The sequence below is a fragment of the Ahaetulla prasina genome, chromosome 7 (genome assembly GCF_028640845.1).
Source record: "Ahaetulla prasina isolate Xishuangbanna chromosome 7, ASM2864084v1, whole genome shotgun sequence".
Classification (NCBI taxonomy): domain Eukaryota; kingdom Metazoa; phylum Chordata; class Lepidosauria; order Squamata; family Colubridae; genus Ahaetulla; species Ahaetulla prasina.
Genome location: NC_080545.1, coordinates 14,689,058 through 14,707,954, shown reverse-complemented (window position 1 = coordinate 14,707,954; position 18,897 = coordinate 14,689,058). Strand labels below are relative to the sequence as shown.

Below are 18,897 nucleotides of genomic sequence, written 5' to 3'. Positions count from 1 at the left end.
AAAACCGAAGACCCAGCGCTGTCAGAAGACGTCTCCGTGGTCATGTGGCCGGCATGACTAAACCCCAAAGGTGCACGGTACGCTGTTACCTTCCCACCAAAGGCGGTCCCTATTTTTCTACTTGCATTTTTTACGTGCTTTCGAACTGCTAGGTTGGCCAAAGCTGGGACAGGTAACGGGAGCTCACCCCGTTAGGCGGCATTAGGGACTTGAACCACTGAACTGCCAACCTTTTGATCGACAAGCTCAGCGTCTTAGCCACTGAGCCACCACGTCCCCAAAAATTGTAGATTAGGGTTCTTTTATTCGGCTTGGGTTGTCTAAAGTTAAAAAATCGGTAACCTATTGTTTTTCCAAACTAAGTGAAGAAAAGAATATAGACTAAAACTAGAAAACTTTCAGCAATCTTTAATGTTTCAACAGACTGCCTATCAAAAAAAAAAAAAGATTAGGAAGGAGAATACTATCTGCAAAGTGTCCCCTCACACATTTTTACATAAAGCATAGTTCTACTGAGTGAAAGGCTACGTTTGAAAATGATAACATTTATTCTTTATCTCTGTTATCAGGGAAGTCACTTTGATCAGCATCAATCTTTCATAGAGTGAACAAAGCATGTACCCCCTACATCCACACACACTCACCCCACTTTTCTTGTATAGTTATGCAGAAGAAGTAAGAAATAATCAGAAAAATCAATGATATAAGTAGAATTAGTTTACAACAATACAGTTTCTAATTTTCCTGGACCTGCTTCCGTGTGCTGTGTCCAAACACCCCTTCACACATTGTCTTGGTTCTTTGAACTTCTCACTTGTTCAAGATCATATTGATTCCTCATCAATGATAATTTTCTTTTCTTTTCTTTTGAAAGTTTTTTATTTTGAACACATTAAAACAAAAGACAAACATACAACAGTTATATACATATCACTGTTTCTTGTCAGCTACTCAAAGCAGTCCTTTCTTACTATTTATACATATTTTAATTGTATCATATTCTACTTTTATTTATCTATCATTCTTTATTTCATCTACGTTTTATCTTGTTATTCAATTTTCTTATCTTTCCTATTTTCTAACCATTCATACCATCTGCACCAGACCTTATAATATTCTGTATCCTCTTTCTCTTTGATTTCTTTTGTGAGTTTATCCATCTCTGCACATTCTAGGATTTTTTAAATTAAATCTTCTGTTGGTGGGTTCTCCTTCTTCCAATTTTGCGTGTACATGCTGCTGTTAATATGTGTAGTATTAAATATTGTGTATCATTTGTATAATTTTCTGTTGGGATCCCTAACAAAAATTGTTCTGGCTGTCCCTTTATTGATTCCTGTATTGTCTCCTCTGACCATTTTTAAATTTTGGCCCAGAATTGTTTTGCCAGCGGGCAACTTCACCAGAGATGATAATATGTTCCATAATTGCTCTTACATTTCCAACACTTTGGTGAGTAACTAGGGAGCATCTTTGCTATTCTAGCTGGTGGAAGATGCCATCTATTAAACATTTTCATCTGGTTTTCCTTGCATGCTGTTGTTATTGTTAATTTCATGTTTGTTCTCCACATCTTTTCCCACTTCTCTAATTCTATGGTATGGTTAAAATTTCTTGCCCATTTAATCATAGTATCTTTCTTCTTTTCTTTTCCCCCCTCTCAACTCGTTCACTCTTCCTTCATATATTTGTTTTGCAATTTGATCCTCATTTATTCACTCTCTATGACCAAACGACCCTCGACTTTTATATCTATCCCACAACTGTTTGGCACTCATTCATTCTTGAATCAATTTCTTCTTGTTTATCCACACACCCCTTCTTAAGTAACTCGTTCCCACTGCATTCAATTTACTTCAATGACATATAGAGTTTCCAGTTCCATATAACTTTTGGCAAACATTCCTGGCCACAGACCACATACTGCCTACTACCTTTGTCCCAACATTTCCACTGCTTAAAAAAATTTCTATCCGTTTTCTTATTTTTAGGAAATATTTCCAAAAAGTATATAAATTCTTCTACCGTGCTCTCTTCTGAAACTATTGTCCCTGTAGTTTTTCATTGGTTATGTGTAGTTTGCAATTGTTCACTCCATTTTTTGGGTCAAAAGTACTAGTTTTTGTGTGTCCAATCACACTTGGCCAATAAAGAATTCTATTCTATTCTACTCCTTAATCCCTTTATGTTGCACCAGTGTAATGTCTAGGCACTGCCTTTTACACCAGGTACAATTCCAAGCTCTGGGTAAATGATCTCACAGTAGTCAAGATGGCCTGTGCCCAAGCCAATATTATTGGAAACTTGGGAAAAAATTTGGGTTAGAAATGTTAAATTCACACAGGCACAGAATCTGAGGGAAAACTTTTATAAAATGTTTTATAGATGGCATTTAGATCCTAAAAAATTATCGTGTATGTATCCGGATATGCAAGCAAAATGTTGGAGATGTAATTGTGATGACGCTACATATTTTCACATTTGGTGGACTTGTAAGGATATAAAGGCCTTTTGTATAAAAATTTGGTGGATTTTACAAAATGTTTTGAAAAAGAAGATAAAGTTCCTGCTGCAATTTTTTCTGTTGGGAATTATTACGGACTGTACAGTAATTGAGACTAAATTGATTTTAAATCTAATAACAGCAGCAAGATTACTAATAGGACAATACTGGAAGAAAAAAGAAGTACCTACAATAGAAGAATGGATATTGAAAGTTGCCAATTTGGCTGAGATGGCGAAGATATCAGCCTTTTTGAAAGACAATACGCAAGAAAGATACTTAAAGGAATGGAAAAAATGGATTGACTATATTCAAAGTAGATTTCAGACTAAGAGTTATCAGACTGTTTTTGAATGATTATGATGTATTATTTTTGATTGTTTTCAGGGGAAGTTAGGAATTGATGATTGTAGGGGTATAATTAAGTTGGGCCGAAATTTTTTTAGCATATGTTTGTTTTATTTTTAACTATACCTTGTGCTCGTTCCAGGAAGTGGGGGGGGGGGTTGTGAAGGGAGGGGAGGGAGGTGGGGGGAAAGGGGGAAAAAATTTTCTGTAAAACTTTTTGAATAAAAAAAAAAAAGATGGCGTGTGCCCAAAATGTAGATCATGGATAATCACTAAATGCAGTGAGCTAAAGAAGAGTGGGAGTTGGTACACTTGCTTTACCATAACATAACATAACATAACATAACATAACATCAGAGTTGGAAGGGACCTTGGAGGCCTTCTAGTCCAACCCCCTGCCCAGGCAGGAAACCCTACACCATCTCAGTCAGATGGTTATCCAACATTTTCTTAAAAAATTTCCAGTGTTGGAGTATTTACAACTTCTGCAGGCAAGTCGTTCCACTGATTAATTATTCTAACTGTCAGGAAATTTCTCCTTAGTTCTAAGTTGCTTCTCTCCTTGATTAATTTCCACCCATTGCTTCTTGTTCTACCTCAGGTGCTCTGGAGAACAGCCCAACTCCCACTTCTCTGTGGGTCGGGACCCCGTTGGGGGTCGAATGACGATTTGCCAGGGGTCGCCTAAGACCATCGGAAATATGGGAAGTATACTTGCGAGTCGAAGAATCGCGCTCCAATGGTTGACTCCACAAGCCAGCTGCAGGCTCTTCAAATCGCTAGCCGAATTCGGCTTCAGGCGCAATGAATTAAAAAAGAGAGAAATCTTTGCTCTGATGTCTCCCTCTCAAGCCAGCTGCAGTCATTCCCAATTGCTAGCCTAATCTGGCTTCAGGAGCGATAAACTTAATAGGGGAGGAGTCTCCGCTTTAATGCCTCCGTCCTCAAGGCAATCACAAGCAGTTCAGATCGCTAGCCAATATGGCTTCAGGCGCGATAAATTCAAAATGAAAATAATTTTACGGTTGGGGTCGCCACATCGTGGGGAATTGTATTAAAGGGGTCGCCATATCGTGGGGAATTGTATTAAGGGGGTCGCAGCACTATAAAGGTTGAGAACCACTGCCTTAATCCCTTTATGTTACACCAGTGTAATGTCTAGGCACTGCCTTTTACACCAGGTACAATTCCAAGCTCTGGGTAAATGATCTCACAGTAGTCAAGATGGCCTGTGCCCAAGCCAATATTATTGGAAACTTGGGAAAAAATTTGGGTTAGAAATGTTAAATTCACGCAGGCACAGAATCTGAGGGAAAACTTTTATAAAATGTTTTATAGTTTGCATTTAGATCCTAAAAAATTATCGTGTATGTATCCAGATATGCAAGCAAAATGTTGGAGATGTAATTGTGATGACGCTACATATTTTCACATTTGGTGGACTTGTAAGGATATAAAGGCCTTTTGGATAAAAATTTGGTGGATTTTACAAAATGTTTTGAAAAAGAAGATAAAATTCCTGCCGCAATTTTTTCTGTTGGGAATTATTACGGATTGTACAGTAATTGAGACTAAATTGATTTTAAATCTAATAACAGCAGCAAGATTACTAATAGGACAGTACTGGAAGAAAAAAGAAGTACCTACAATAGAAGAATGGATATTGAAAGTTGCCAATTTGGCTGAGATGGCGAAGATATCAGCCTTTTTGAAAGACAATACGCAAGAAAGATACTTAAAGGAATGGAAAAAATGGATTGACTATATTCAAAGTAGATTTCAGACTAAGAGTTATCAGACTGTTTTTGAATGATTATGATGTATTATTTTTGATTGTTTTCAGGGTAAGTTAGGAATTGATGATTGTAGGGTATAATTAAGTTGGGCGAAATTTTTTAGCATATGTTTGTTTTATTTTTAACTATACCTTGTGCTCGTTCCGGGAAGTCGGGGAGGGGTTGTGAAGGGAGGGGAGGGAGGTGGGGGAAAGGGGAAAAATTTTCTGTAAAACTTTTTGAATAAAAAAAAAAAAAGATGGCCTGTGCCCAAAATGTAGATCATGGATAATCACTAAATGCAGTGAGCTAAGGAAGAGTGGGAGTTGGTACACTTGCTTTACCATAACATAACATAACATAACATAACATAACATCAGAGTTGGAAGGGACCTTGGAGGCCTTCTAGTCCAACCCCCTGCCCAGGCAGGAAACCCTACACCATCTCAGTCAGATGGTTATCCAACATTTTCTTAAAAATTTCCAGTGTTGGAGCATTCACAACTTCTGCAGGCAAGTCGTTCCACTGATTAATTGTTCTAACTGTCAGGAAATTTCTCCTTAGTTCTAAGTTGCTTCTTTCCTTGATCAGTTTCCACCCATTGCTTCTTGTTCTACCCTCAGGTGCTCTGGAGAACAGCCCAACTCCCTCTTCTTTGTGGCAGCCCCTGAGATATTGGAACACTGCTATCATGTCTCCCCTAGTCCTTCTTTTTGTTAAACTAGACATACCCAGTTCCTGCAACCGTTCTTCATATGTTTTATCCTCCAGTCCCCTAATCATCTTTGTTGCTCTTCTCTGCACTCTTTCTAGAGTCTCAACATCTTTTTACATCGTATACCAAAACTGGATGCAATATTCCAAGTGTGGCCTTACCAAGGCATTATAAAGTGGTACTAACACTTCACGTGATCTTGATTCTATCCTCTGCTTATGCAGCCCAGAACTGTGTTGGCTTTTTTAACAGCTGCTGCACACTGCTGGCTCATATCTAGATGGTTATCCACTAGGACTCCAAGATCCCTCTCACAGGTACTACTATTGAGCAAGGTACCACATATACGGTACTGGTGCATTTTGTTTTTTTGGCCTAAATGTAGAACCTTACTTTTTTCACTATTGAATTTCATTTTGTTAGATAGCGCCCAATGTTCAAGTCTGTCAAGATCTTTCTGTAACTTGAGCCTATCTTCTGGAGTGTTGGCTATTCCTGCCAGCTTGGTGTCATCTGCAAATTTGATGAGTTCCCCATCTATCCCCTCGTCCAAGTCATTGTTGAAGATGTTGAAGAGTACTGGGCCTAAAACAGAGCCTTGGGGTACTCCACTGCATACTTCCCTCCATGTGGATGTAGTTCCGTTGAGGACTACACGTTGAGTGCGGTTGGTCAGCCAGTTACGAATCCATCTGGTGGTGGTGCTGTCTAACCCACATTTTTCTACTTTATCTAGTAGTAGGTTATGGTCTACTTTATCAAATGCTTTACTGAAGTCCAAGTAAATTATATCAACAGCATTCCTCTGGTCTACTAATTTTGTCATGTTCCATGCACCATGTACCATGCACCATGTTCCTGTGCTTCTCCCCTTAGCCATCCCTTGCAAATTCTGTAAAAAAAACCACTCACAAATGGTGAACCTGTTAGTTTCTAGGGTGTGCAGTCCTTAGTGGAGGGATGGGACCATAGAATTAAGCAAAAGGCTGCTAGGACAAAAGAAATAAACGTTTGAGTCAGAATGGGAAGAAAGAATGGTACTGTTGTGATCTAAGCCCAAGTAGTTATTACCAGACACAGTCACTCCTAAACAAACATATTTTATTAGAACAGCTGAGAATTACTTCATTCTCAGCTTAGTTCAAATTAATTCCAAAACAAAGTCCTTCAGAAAAAGTCCTTCAGCCTTATCACCTTTATATTCTTTTGCACCCTGCTAAGGGCTTTTCTTGGCAAAGCCTCACAAAGTTCAGAAACAAGAGATGGACAAGAAACAAATGTAGCAACGTTGCTTTCCTACAAAGAGCTCAAGAGCCTTTGCTGCTCTTTTAAGCCTTATGGGAGGGCCCAATCATCTCCTGGCCTTACTCCCAAGTCATCCTTTTTGCTTTAGCTGCTCTTGCCTTCTGGCAGCTCTTTGCATGCGTGCACTAGGAACAGGCTCCTCCTATTCCTCTGCCTCTCTGCTGTCCGCCTCTGGAGGCTCCGGAGTTCGTGCATCGCTCCCAGATGGCCCTGGCCCCATCTCTGCCTCTGACGCAGAGCCCTTGTCTCAGCCTTTCCCTGACTCCAGAATTGGCCCATTGTCCTCCCCAGCCTCCTCCTCACTGTCCGACTCCTCTGCCAGCTCCGCAGGCTGCTGATGGACCACAACAGGTACCTCCTCTGTGGTTAGAATGGAAGTTCTTAGCAAAATGGACAACAAAGAAGCATATCTTAATCCTGTCACATCCTGCTGAGTGAAAGCTCAGCAGCACTTCATGTTCAGTGCCTACCGCCTCTCTATCTCATATTGAACTGTGGAACTGGTCTGACCATTGACAAGTTTCTTCAATGGGAATTTGCTTTCCTCTATTAAATCCATATAGGGACGCGGTGGCTTAGTGGGTAAGACGCTGAGCTTGTCGACTGAAAGGTTGCCAGTTCAGTGGTTCGAATCCCTAGTGCCGCTTAATGGGGTGAGCTCCCGTTACTTGTCCCAGCTTCTGCCAACCTAGCAGTTCGAAAGCACGTAAAAAATGCAAGTAGAAAAATAGGGACCACCTTTGGTGGGAAGGTAACAGCATTCTGTGCACCTTTGACACTGAGTCATGCCGGCCACATGACCACGGAGACGTCTTCGGACAGCACTGGCTCTTTGGCTTTGAAACTTTGAAACGGAGATAAGCACCGCCCCCTAGAGTCGGGAATGACTAGCACATATGTGCAAAGGGAACCTATTAAATCCATGACTCCCATGTCCTGTACTTGTGAATGAAAGAGAACAGATGCCGCCACAGAGTCATCTTTTAGGGGAGATGAGTGGCATAAAACTTTAATAAATAAAAATAAAGTCCAACTTATGCATGGAATGGAAGACCCACCATCATTGGACTGGTAAAGCTGGACCATTATAGAAACCTTTACATAAGAGAAAATCTATATAGAGGTTTTGTTTTTTAAAAAATTTGAATTTATATCCCGCCCTTCTCCGAAGACTCAGGGCGGCTTACATTGTGTTAAGCAATAGTCTCATCCATTTGTATATTATATACAAAGTCAATTTTTATTGCCCCCAACAATCTGGGTCCTCATTTTACCTACCTTATAAAGGGTGGAAGGCTGAGTCAACCTTGGGCCTGGTGGGACTTGAACTTGCAGTAATTGCAAGCAGGTGTGTTAATAACAGACTGCATTAGTCTGTTGAGCCACTAGAGGCCCTGGTTAAGAGAACCAGAGGTTAAGAGAAGAAACATCTCATTAAAATAAGTGAGATGTTAATAGGGCATAATTGCTTTTCTTTTCTCAAAAAAAGGCAGAAGGACTCTAAAAGAAGTATATGAAAGCTTGGACAAAACTCTGGAATACTTTAAAGACAATAAGTATTTTACAAGATAGTTGTTTCTCTATTTTTCCCATTTTCTGTGCATGTTTTTTTCTGGGTTGTATCTATTTAAAAGTTCAAGGTGACATTAGATAATTTTGCCAAGAATCTCCTTCTACAAAATAGAAGATGGCAATAATAATAATTTATAATAACTGGCCAAAAGTTTAGGTGTATAATGGCAGGAGGTAATTTATCCAGAGCCATATTTAAATATATTTTTAAGCCTTCTTGGATGGGTTCAGGGTTATATGATACAGGACTGTGAAGTCATTGGCTTGCTTGAGGTTGTTGCAAAACAGAACTGTCTGCTCCTTCCCAAGTCTAGATTTTTATCGCAGTCTAGACCACAGTTCCTCGTCAGCTGATTCATTTTGACATCTGATTCATAACAAGAACTGTCCAGAAAAAAGTCAACATAAGATTTGTATTGAAGCAGTCATAATCTTATAAGCAAGCAGGGAAGATCGCACTGGCTTGATGGCTGTTTTTATCCCAACCATCAAGTTGATTTAAGTTATTAAGTTATTTCTTGGATCCCTTAAGCCAAGGGTGAATTACTGCCAACTGAAATTTCGCCAAACACTACAGGGTTTCATGTTTCTTGTTAAACTTCCATGCTTTTTAAAACCTCCAATATCTTATAATTCCTCTCTTGCATATAAGCCCACCTATTGCAAACTATTTAAAGTACTTTTTGTGGCCTGGTGCTTGTCAAACGTTCTCCAAAAAAGACACCCAAACCCAGAAGTGATCAGGTGTATCTGTAAATCTGACCTGTTCAGATAAACAGAGTTAGAAAATTCCAGTGTGCAATTTCCAATTTAGTTTTACCCAGTGCACGCCCAGAGGAAGCACATTGCTTAGTTTAGCTAGCAAAACTTGCCGGATGTCTGTTTATTAAACATTAGCAAACATCAAGAGATTAACTGATAAGATGGGATAAAAATAGCAGGCAAAAAACAGAAAGAGATCAACATAAAGAGTTGAAGGCAAGGACTTAACAACAACCTATATCAGTGTTTCTCAACCTCAACTACTTTTAAGATGTGTGGACTTCAACTCCCAGAATTCCCCAGCCATCTAGGGAATTCTGGGAAGTGAAGTCCACATATCTTAAAGTAGCTGAAGTTGAGAAACACTGGTGTATAAAGAATTTCCCAGAACCAGTGGAAATAAGTAACTTGCATGAACATTCCCAAAGAGAAACTGCTTATTGTCTTTGTTTATTCCAGCTTTATCCCTTTCTGTGTAGAACAGCAGTAGGATAGAGAGGGAAAGTAGGACACTAGGTGATTCCCTCCTCTAATCTGCAGTAGGAAAGAACCAATTTGGTGGAAGGCATGAGGTAGCCAATATGAAATGGGAGACATTGCTCCTGTTATTCTACCTGAAAGATTAATATTTTGTGGGGGTGAATAAAGCAAAGATAAAGGTTCCCCTCGCACATACGTGCTGGTCGTTCCCGACTCTAGAGGGCGGTGCTCATCTCCATTTCAAAACCGAAGAGCCAGCACTGTCCGAAGACGTCTCCATGGTCATGTGGCCAGCCTGACTAAATGCCAAAGGCACACAGAACTCTGTTAGCTTCCCACCAAAGGCGGTCCCTATTTTTCTACTTGCATTTTTTACATGCTTTCAAACTGCTAGGTTGGCAGAAGCTGGGACAAGTAACAGGAGCTCACCCTTTTATGCGGCACTTGGGATTCAAACCGCTGAACTGCCGATCTTTCGATCATCAAGTTCAGTGTCTTAGGCCCTGAGCCACCGCATCCCTGGGAGGTGAATACTACAAATTAAAAGACATGGTGTTCTGTCCCCCTCGCTCCGTCTGAGCGATGACTTAATTAGCCGGCACTATCAGCTCTGGCAGTAAACTAGCGAGCGTCTGCCAAGTGTCTCTGTTATCTCTCTTGATGCCAATGAGTCAACAAACAGCACTTCAGCTCTAGTCAAGCAGTTGATTTGCCTGCTACGAAGAGGCATAGCAGCCCTTGCTGCTTTTATATCCTGTGGGGTGTGGCTCCATGACTCAGCACTTCCTAGGCCTGCCCCACCCCTGCTTCTGTTGTTCCCGCCTCCCCTGCCTACAAAACCTAGGGTTCAGCCAGGCCTGATTGCCATCAGCTGGGTCTAGAGGTGTGGCCTGGGAGGGAAAAGAGTCAGGGGATGGAGGCCTCGTTATCTCTTCCACCTGGCCTGCCTCTGGCTCCTGGAGCTGAGCCAGGGAAGCCGGTGCTCCCGAGGTAAGTCCTGATGGCCCTTCCCCCTCACTTTCCAAGTCACTTTCTAGCAGGGGGCCCGGCACGGGGGACACAGACACAACACATGGGTTCGCAAGTACAACTAGATGCAGGTGCTTACCTCCCACCCCCACAAGATGCAAACAGCCTTTCTGCTACAGCGTCCTCAAAATCAAAAAACACCTCTTGGTCTGTCACGCTTTACACAACGGCAGAAGATTTTGGGAGCTGCAATTTCCTTCACCAGATGCACAGAGTGACTAAAGGAGTGGCTAAACTCAGATAGGATTTAAATTGGCATCTGGGAGGAGGTAATGGAGGGGAAAGGGAAGGTTCTTTATGCAGGTTACCATTATCTAATCAATTAATTTGCTGGGACTTCCAAGGCGGCCCGAAACTTTTTGATGTCAAAAGTACTTTTGTCTCTGTCAAAAGTAGTCTTCAAAATGGTCATTTTGAGGTCTAAAGAGGATGGAATGCTATGATACTGCTTTTTTCTTGTTTTGATTCACTATGGTAAATTGGTGTCCAATTAATTCGCAGAAAGATTGTCCTGCTTATCCTATGTGAAATTCAGAGAGGCATGCAGGATCAATGATGATATAAACGATGGTTGTGAAGGCACCTCTAATCTTACTTCAGCATTATTTGGTGCATAAAAAAAAATGTACTCAGTTTTACTTGCTGTAATGTGGGTATGTCCACCAAAAATACATAGTCCGAATAAATGGGTTTGCTTAAAGTATGGTGCAGCTTAGTGTTTCGGTCGGTCTGGCTGGTTTTTAGCAATACGATTATGTGCCGAAGTGGAGTTTGTTCACTTTTTAACTGTATTGTTTGTCTTTGTAACGTTTGTGTGTGTGTATCTGTGTTCACACACACACACACACACACACACACACACATTCATTCATTCATTCATAAACAGGTAGATCTTAAGATATGACTGTTATGGAGCCTGCCCATTATGGTCGCATGTTACAATGGTCATTAGGTGAAGCACCTCGCCTAATGACCCTCCATCTTTGCTAACCCCACTGAATCATTAAATGAATGCCTGGGTCAGTAAGTAGAGCGTGGGATGCCTCAGAGGTGGGGGAAGCCCTTGGAGGCCTAGCACAGTCCCAGGCCCACCTGCCCTGATCTTCTCCGGCCTTCCCCACCCCCGAGATGTCCCACAGTCCTTTTCCTACTCCCACCAAGTCCCCCCAGGCCTTAGGTCTGATTCCCAGCCCTCTGGGCCAAGCATTCTCCTCCTCTTTTATCTTTTGAGGAGGTCTGAGTGTTGTGTATGGACGTCCCTTACGCAAGGAAGCAAGAACCGCTGATTGGTCCAATTGCCGGCAAGATGCCAGCGGGAAATTAAGACCTGCCGATTGGTCCATGCACTGACAGATGAGTATAAAAGAGCTGTCGGTGCCTCAGAACGGTGCTCGCTCTAGCCTAGCCATAATCAAACAGAGAGAGTCACGGTTAGCTCAATAAACATTTTGAATTGTTTCTCTGCCTGGCCTCCTTTCTTCCGCCTAGTTCCACAAACAGAACAAATTGGCGACGAAGGTGGGATTGTGAGGAGGCCGTTGAGCGAAGTCACTAGCAGAGCAGAATGTTGAGCTAAGTCACAGTGACGAGACATCGCAAAGAAGAAGAAGAAGAAAAAAAGCCTCAGATGATTTTTTTCCCCTCTTCCGGAACATGGCCCTGGAATGACTTGCTATTTTGCACAGCCACTTGGTGCGATTTCGCAAGCAGCCACCATTATATCCTAGCCACAAAATGACGGCTGTGTTGGGGTCACAGCAGCGCATCCCAGGGACAAACTGCTTCATTTTATTGCTTTAATGAGAGCTGCAGAATAGCTTCCTGCAGCATTCAGAAATGTCTGCAGCGTTGTGCTGACCCTGTTAAGGCAGAAAACAAAGCAGGTTTGTTGCATGGTTGCCATTTTGTCCCAGCTTACAACCTGCATTCAGGTTGCTACAGTGCAGCCCAGGGACAAGTGGCCTGGCCACCTTCCCCAACATGAGGCCCAGAGCGCTTCAAAAAGTAGATGTGATGGGTGATGGATGTTTGGGGAAGAGGTCCACACACTGCAGGGTCCAAGTAGGAGGGGATGGAACAAGGGGCAGCCCAGCAGCGTCCTGAGGTCGGGTCAGCTTTGAATGTTCATTTAAGTGACTGTTGTATATCCAAAAGGGACCAGTGGCTCAGTGGCGAAGATGCTGAACTTGTCGATCGAAAGGTCGGCCGTTCAGTGGTTCGAATCCCTTGTGCCATATAATGAGGTGAGCTCCCGTTACTTGTCCCAGCTTCTGCCAACCTAGCAGTTTGAAAGCACATAAAAAAATGCAAGTAGAAAAATAGGGACGACCTTTGGTGGGAAGGTAACAGCGTTCCATGTGCCTTTAGCGTTTAGTCCTGCCGGCCACATGACCACGGAGACGTCTTCGGACCGTGCTGGCTCTTTTCAAATGTGTTTGCTTGTCTGAATCCATTTTTGTTACAGACGTAACAGATTTATGACTATGAAACTATATTTTACAGATGGCTCTCGACGCATGAGCACAATTGGAACAAGAATTTCTGTTGCTAAGTGAGGTGGCTGTTAAGTGACTTATAAACTTTTTTTTGCTATGGTTGTTAACTGAATCACTCTAGTTGTTAAATCATGTGGTCCCTAAGTCAATCTGGCTCTCCCCCTCCCCATTGACTTTGGTTGTTGGAAGCCAGCTGGGAAGGTCGCAAATGGTGATTACATGTCTTTTTTGACACTGCAGTTATCATAAATGTTGATTGCCAAGCACTTGAATTTTGATCATGTGACCATGGAGATCCTGTTACAGTTGGAAGTGCAAGGACTGGTTGTCAGTCACTTTATTTTCAGTGCTGTTTTAACTTCTGCATTGTAAATGTTGTCAGGGTAGTGATTTAAGACCTGATCAACTGATGCAATGATGGGAATGAGTCAGCAAGGTTTTTGGCTGTTATCCCTTTAAGAGCCTGTATAATAAGAAGAGGCCCTGTTAAGGCGTCTCTCTATTCCTATGTGTTCTTCCCTGCTGTAATTGCTGCTTGTTTGACCTCTGGCTATAATATGTGTATGTATAGTATATATTCTTTTGTAGGATAAAACCACTATTTATTACAAATCTCTGTTTGCTGTTATTGCTCCTGGGTTGTCTCACATAGTAAAGCTGTGCACACTCTGACAAATGTGTGTATGTAAATGTATCTACATCCAGATGTAAAATATATGTCGGAATGCATATGATATATACATTCATATCCTTCCCAAAATTCAGATGAACAAGGGTGCCTGCAGGTGTGATCAACAGAGAGACAAGATGTGACACTTTAGTGGTGCAATCAAATGAAAGAATTATAAGATAAAATAAAAAATTGGAATATAAACTGGGAGGTCAGGTCAAATCCTGGACAGGAGATTAAGTAAGATGGTCGGGGAGGTTCCTTTCATTCCATGAAAGTGAATCGCCCTAAAACTGGACTTTGTCAATGCTGCTTCCTAAGGCTGCCAACTACACATTTTTTTTCACTCCGCAGAAGCATCAATGGAGACCTGCTGTTCCCGTGGATATGAATGGGCAAGTCAAAAGAAAGACTGTAGGTTTCTCTCTTCAGATCGGGATTCCAAAGAATGCAGGTAGACGACAAAGTGTTTAATGTAGTTGCATCATCTAGTTATTTTTTTTCTCCCCTATATTGTTTTGACAAATAACTCAAGGCAGTGAACATCTCCTCCTATTTTCCTACAACAACAACGCTTTGAGGTGGGTTTGAGCTGAGAGAGAGGGACCGGCCCAAGGTCGCCCAGCTGGCTTGCTTGCTTCAGGCAGCACTCGAACTCACAGTGTTCTGCTTTCTAGCCTGGTGCTTTAAGTAGTGCACCAAATTGGCTCCTCATCCAGGAAACGAACACTGCCTCCTTCAAGCTGACTTCCTGAGATTTTCATTGGCATATCTGTGATTTTTGAACATCTATGTCCATGATGGCGAACCTATGGCATGCGTTCCCAAAGTGGCACACAAAGCCATATTGCCCGGCACGCAGGTCTTGCCTGTTTTCCAGGTTTCTTGTGTGCATGCACATGTGACTATCAGCTGTCCACACGTGCTGCAGTGCCAAAACCTGGTGTGTGCATATGCGCCGGCCAGCTGATTGTCAGGTGCACATGCACACCAGGACTCAGAAGTTTGGCTTTTCTGGAGCGCAATACCTTCACGTGCACTGCAGTGCCAAAAACCAGCCTGCGCATGTGCACCAGCCAGCTGATCGTTGGGCATGCATACGTGCTAGAACCTGGAAGTTCAGCTTTTCTGGAGCGCTAGCCCTTCATGCATGCGGCAATGCCCAAAACTGGCCTGCACATGCACGCCAGCCAGCTGATCGTCGGGCGTGCTAGAACCCAGAAGTTCAGCTTTTCCCGATTGCGACCCTGATGAGCCTGTGCGATGTTTACGTGCGACTTTTTCAGCACTCGGTGCCAAAAAGGTTTGCCATCACTAGCCTATGTGATTTTCTTAGCAGCAGTATGGAAATAGCTTGCCATTGTTTTCATTTTTACATTCCAGGCAAGTCTAAGTCTTCGGATAGGCTGGTAATCTCCCATCCAAGTATGAACCAGGTCCCGTCTTGCTTATCTTTCAAGCGCAGACATCCTGCACTTTGCTCAGATGCTGTTGGTGTCCATTTCCCAAATTGCACCCATTTTCTCCAAACCCCTTTGGTTAGCCCTCTTTCATTACAAATTCAGTCTCTTGGCCTAATCCAATTTTGGTTCCTGCCGGAAAGTTAGACTCTTTTGAGAAAATGTTGTTATGACGGTTTTAGAAGTTGCAACTTTTTCTATGTTTTGTCAAGTGTGTTGTGCAATCATACCACCCATTACAGAGCTTCCCTGATGGATGTTGAGACTCTAGAAAGAGTGCAGAGAAGAGCAACCAGAATGATTAGGGGACTGGAGGCTAAAATATACGATGAATAGTTGCAGGAACTGGGCATAGCTAGACTAGTGAAGAGAAGATCCAGGGGAGTCATGATAGCAGTCTTCCAATATTTGCGGGGCTGCCACAGAGAGGAGGGGGTCAAGCTATTTTCCAAAGCACCTGAAGGCCAGACAAGGAATAATGGATGGAAACTGAACAAGGAGAGATTCAATCTAAAAATAAGGAGAAATTTTCTGACCGTGAGAGCAATCAACCAATGGGACAGCTCACCTTCAGAAGTTGTGGGAGCTTCAACACTGGAAGCTTTCAAGAAGAGACTGGACTGCCATCTGTCAGAAATGGTGTAGGGTCTCCTGCCTGGGTGGGGGGTTGGACTAGATGACCTACAAAGTCCCTTCCAACTCTGTTGTTAATCTGTAATGCTCTGTCTGGTTCTCTTTGTAGGATAGCCCAGGAACAGTGCTGCCTCAGCCAGCTGGAGGTGTTGCATTGCACCACTGGAATGGCCATGGCTAGTAAGCAAGAAAATTGTGATTTGCCAAGGGAGAATTCCACCTGTGAAGACAAGATCATTAAGGTGAAATTGTAGAGGGGATGTTGAAATGACTGCATAGCAATTTGGAATTTTTCTTTGTTATCAGAGCCGGATGCTGCTGGTCTACTTCGGTACATTTCACGTTGTGGTGTGTAGAATTTGCTGGTTCCTGGGCGGTTCTTTGAGGGTTCTGTTGTGGCCTGCCAGCAGCCAGCAGAGCTGGCGGCAGACTCGGACAGTGAGGAAGTTGGGGCGGACCATGGGCCTGTTCTGGAGTCTGGAGAAGGCTCTGGTGAGTGCTCTGCGTCGGAGGTAGAGAGGGGGCCCAGGGCCGTCCAACAGTTAACAGCTACCTTCGGAGTCGGAGATAAGTGGGGCTGAGGAACAGCTGGAGCCTGTTCCCGATGTGCGCATGTGCAGAGCTGTCAGGAGAAGGGAACAGTTAAGAAACAAGGGCCGACTCAGGAGTAAAGGCACAGATGGATGGTGAATGGCCCCTCCTATTGGGAATAAAGAAGAGCGAAAGGGGAGTGGAGTTTGTAGGAGACACTTAGTTCATTTCAGTAGTGTGAAGATCTGTTCGTGACTCTCAGAGACTCCTTGCCAAGTCTTTTCTTGTTCAACATTGCGTTTGGAAGATATCAACCTAGCATCTCTCCAAGCCTGATAAGGTTTGTGGTTGTGAATTCACCCTGGAGAGACTGTTTGCCGGGACTTTGCTGGATGTGAACGAGAGGAATTCACATTAGCTTAATAAAAAGAGGTTTTGTCGGGACAAGGAGTCTGCTTCGTACTTTTGTGAAGCCTAGGTCAGAACAGGTTCCTTAATAAGGAAATAGGCAAAAGGATATGGAAAACATTGGGTGTTTTTCCTGACAGTGCATCCTATAAAACCAGAGAATCCCTTATAAAGATTGTTTACAGCACTCTTACTGATTGTTCTGCATTTGTTACCTGTGCTTAAGTCTGCATTGTGGCCTTTAGCCTGGGGGAATCTCTGAGGGGCCATTTCGTCTATGATTATTACATGAGGAAGACTATTGAAATCATGGATACTTCACAAGGGGCCATGATGCTAGGCGTGGGAAGTACCAACTCCTGTACGTTTCATGCTAGAAATGAAAAAACAAATATTGTGTCAGAATATAATCATAATGAGAGCCTATCATCTTAATAAAGGGACAGCTCAGGGGCTAGGACGTTGAGCTTGTCGATCGAAAGGTCAGCAGCTCGGCCGTTCGAATCCCTAGTGCTGCCGTGTAATGGGGTGAGCTCCCATTACTTGTCCCAGCTTCTGCCAACCTAGCAGTTTCGAAAGCACGTAAAAATGCAAGTAGAAAAAATAGGAACCACCTTTGGTAGGAAGGTAACAGCGTTCTGTGCGCCTTTGGCGTTGAGTCATGCCGGCCACATGACCACGGAGACGTCTTCGGACAGCGCTGGCTCTTCGGCTTTGAAACGGAGATGACCACTGCCCCCTAGAGTCGGCAATGACTAGCACATATGTGCGAGGGGAACCTTTACCTTTACCTATCATCTTAATAGATGGATGTAAAAATATAAAATGTGAAGCGAGAGGAAGTGGGCAGGAAAGGGTGAAGATTCTTTGTTTATTCCTCCCCCCTCTTTTTTTTACACATGGATGGAATTCCTGTTAAAGTAGTAACTGTAAATGAATTGTTAAAAAAAAAATCTTGCCAAATTGGATATAATTTCTCCGGGATATTGCTGCAGAAATGCGTAATTTATTCATAAATGCCGAAAGCCATCTTAAGGGATGGAAAACTCTGTAGCTGCATAATGAGGAAAGGTTCTCAGGTTGTATTTTAATCTAGAATGGTCAAATGAGATATATAATAAGATCAGTGGCCGCTTTCTAAAATAAGTCAAATAATATGGGCAGACTTGATTCGGATTAGGGAGCAGGAAAACTAAAAAAATGGAACAGCTGACTGCTTGGAAAACCCACTTGTCAAGAGTTGATGTATTAATGAGTCTTGAAGACTTTTATTTTAATTGCTTTTAATCGCTCCATGTTTGACCCTTGCTATTATGATTTTTTTTCCCCTTCCTGTCTTTACTTGTTCTATTGTTTTAACCGAAGCAATCTTCTTTTAATACTTCAGTTACAGATTGCAGTTATGCTGCTGAGGGTTCTGAATATGTTCAGAGAGTAAATTCAAAGCAGGTTACATATTCTGAATTTTGTAGAAACATTTCAATCTCCAAACCCTTCCAGGATGTTCACAGCGGTTACACACTTGAGATATTCTTTGGGGCTTGCAACTGAGTAGTTGTTGCTCAAAACTTTTAAACATCCAAATATTTTCAGAAATGTTCTGAGAGGATTTAACCCAGGGTTTCCCAACCTTGGCAACTACTGTGTTTTCCCCAAAATAAGACCGGGTTCTATATTATTTTTGCTTCAAAAGACGCATTATGGCTTATTTTCCAGTTAGGTCTTATTTTTGGGGAAATACGATACTAAATGCACCCATCTGGCTAACGATCTTAACTGGGGCTTATTTTGGGAGTAGGGCAGAGGTGAAAGATTGCCCAATCCTGTAGCGATAGCAACGGGTGGTTTGGAGAACCGATAGCAAAAATCCCTGCCCCTCCCCATGTCCAGTTGAATCACGCGATCATCAGAGGCTTTTTTTTTTAACTTTTAAAAGCATTTTTTCTTCACCTGGAAAAAATGCTTTTAAAAGTAAAAAAAAGCCTCTGATGATCATGCAGGCCAAAGAGGTTGTAGAAAAAATGCTTTTAAAAGTTAAAAAAAAAGTTGGCCACGCCCACCCAGTCACATTACTCCCCCCAAGCCATGCCCACAGAACCAGTAGTAACAAATCTTACATTTCACCCCTGGGGTAGGGTTTATATTACGAGCATCCTGAAAAATCATGCTAGGGCTTATTTTTCAGTTGGGTCTTATTTTCGGGTAAACAG

General features: G+C 42.4%; 1 protein-coding gene across 3 annotated transcripts in view; it reads left to right on the top strand.

Annotated features, from left to right (window-relative positions):
- FBLN1 (fibulin 1) overlaps positions 1-18,897 on the top strand; it is an 87,507-nt gene that overhangs the window by 22,555 nt on the left and 46,055 nt on the right. For all 3 annotated transcript variants that reach the window (XM_058190101.1, XM_058190099.1, XM_058190100.1), the window contains exons 2-3: positions 14,010-14,109; positions 15,858-15,990. In XM_058190101.1, coding sequence (XP_058046084.1) covers positions 14,010-14,109; positions 15,858-15,990 — 233 coding nt within the window. The remainder of the gene's footprint in view (positions 1-14,009; positions 14,110-15,857; positions 15,991-18,897) is intronic.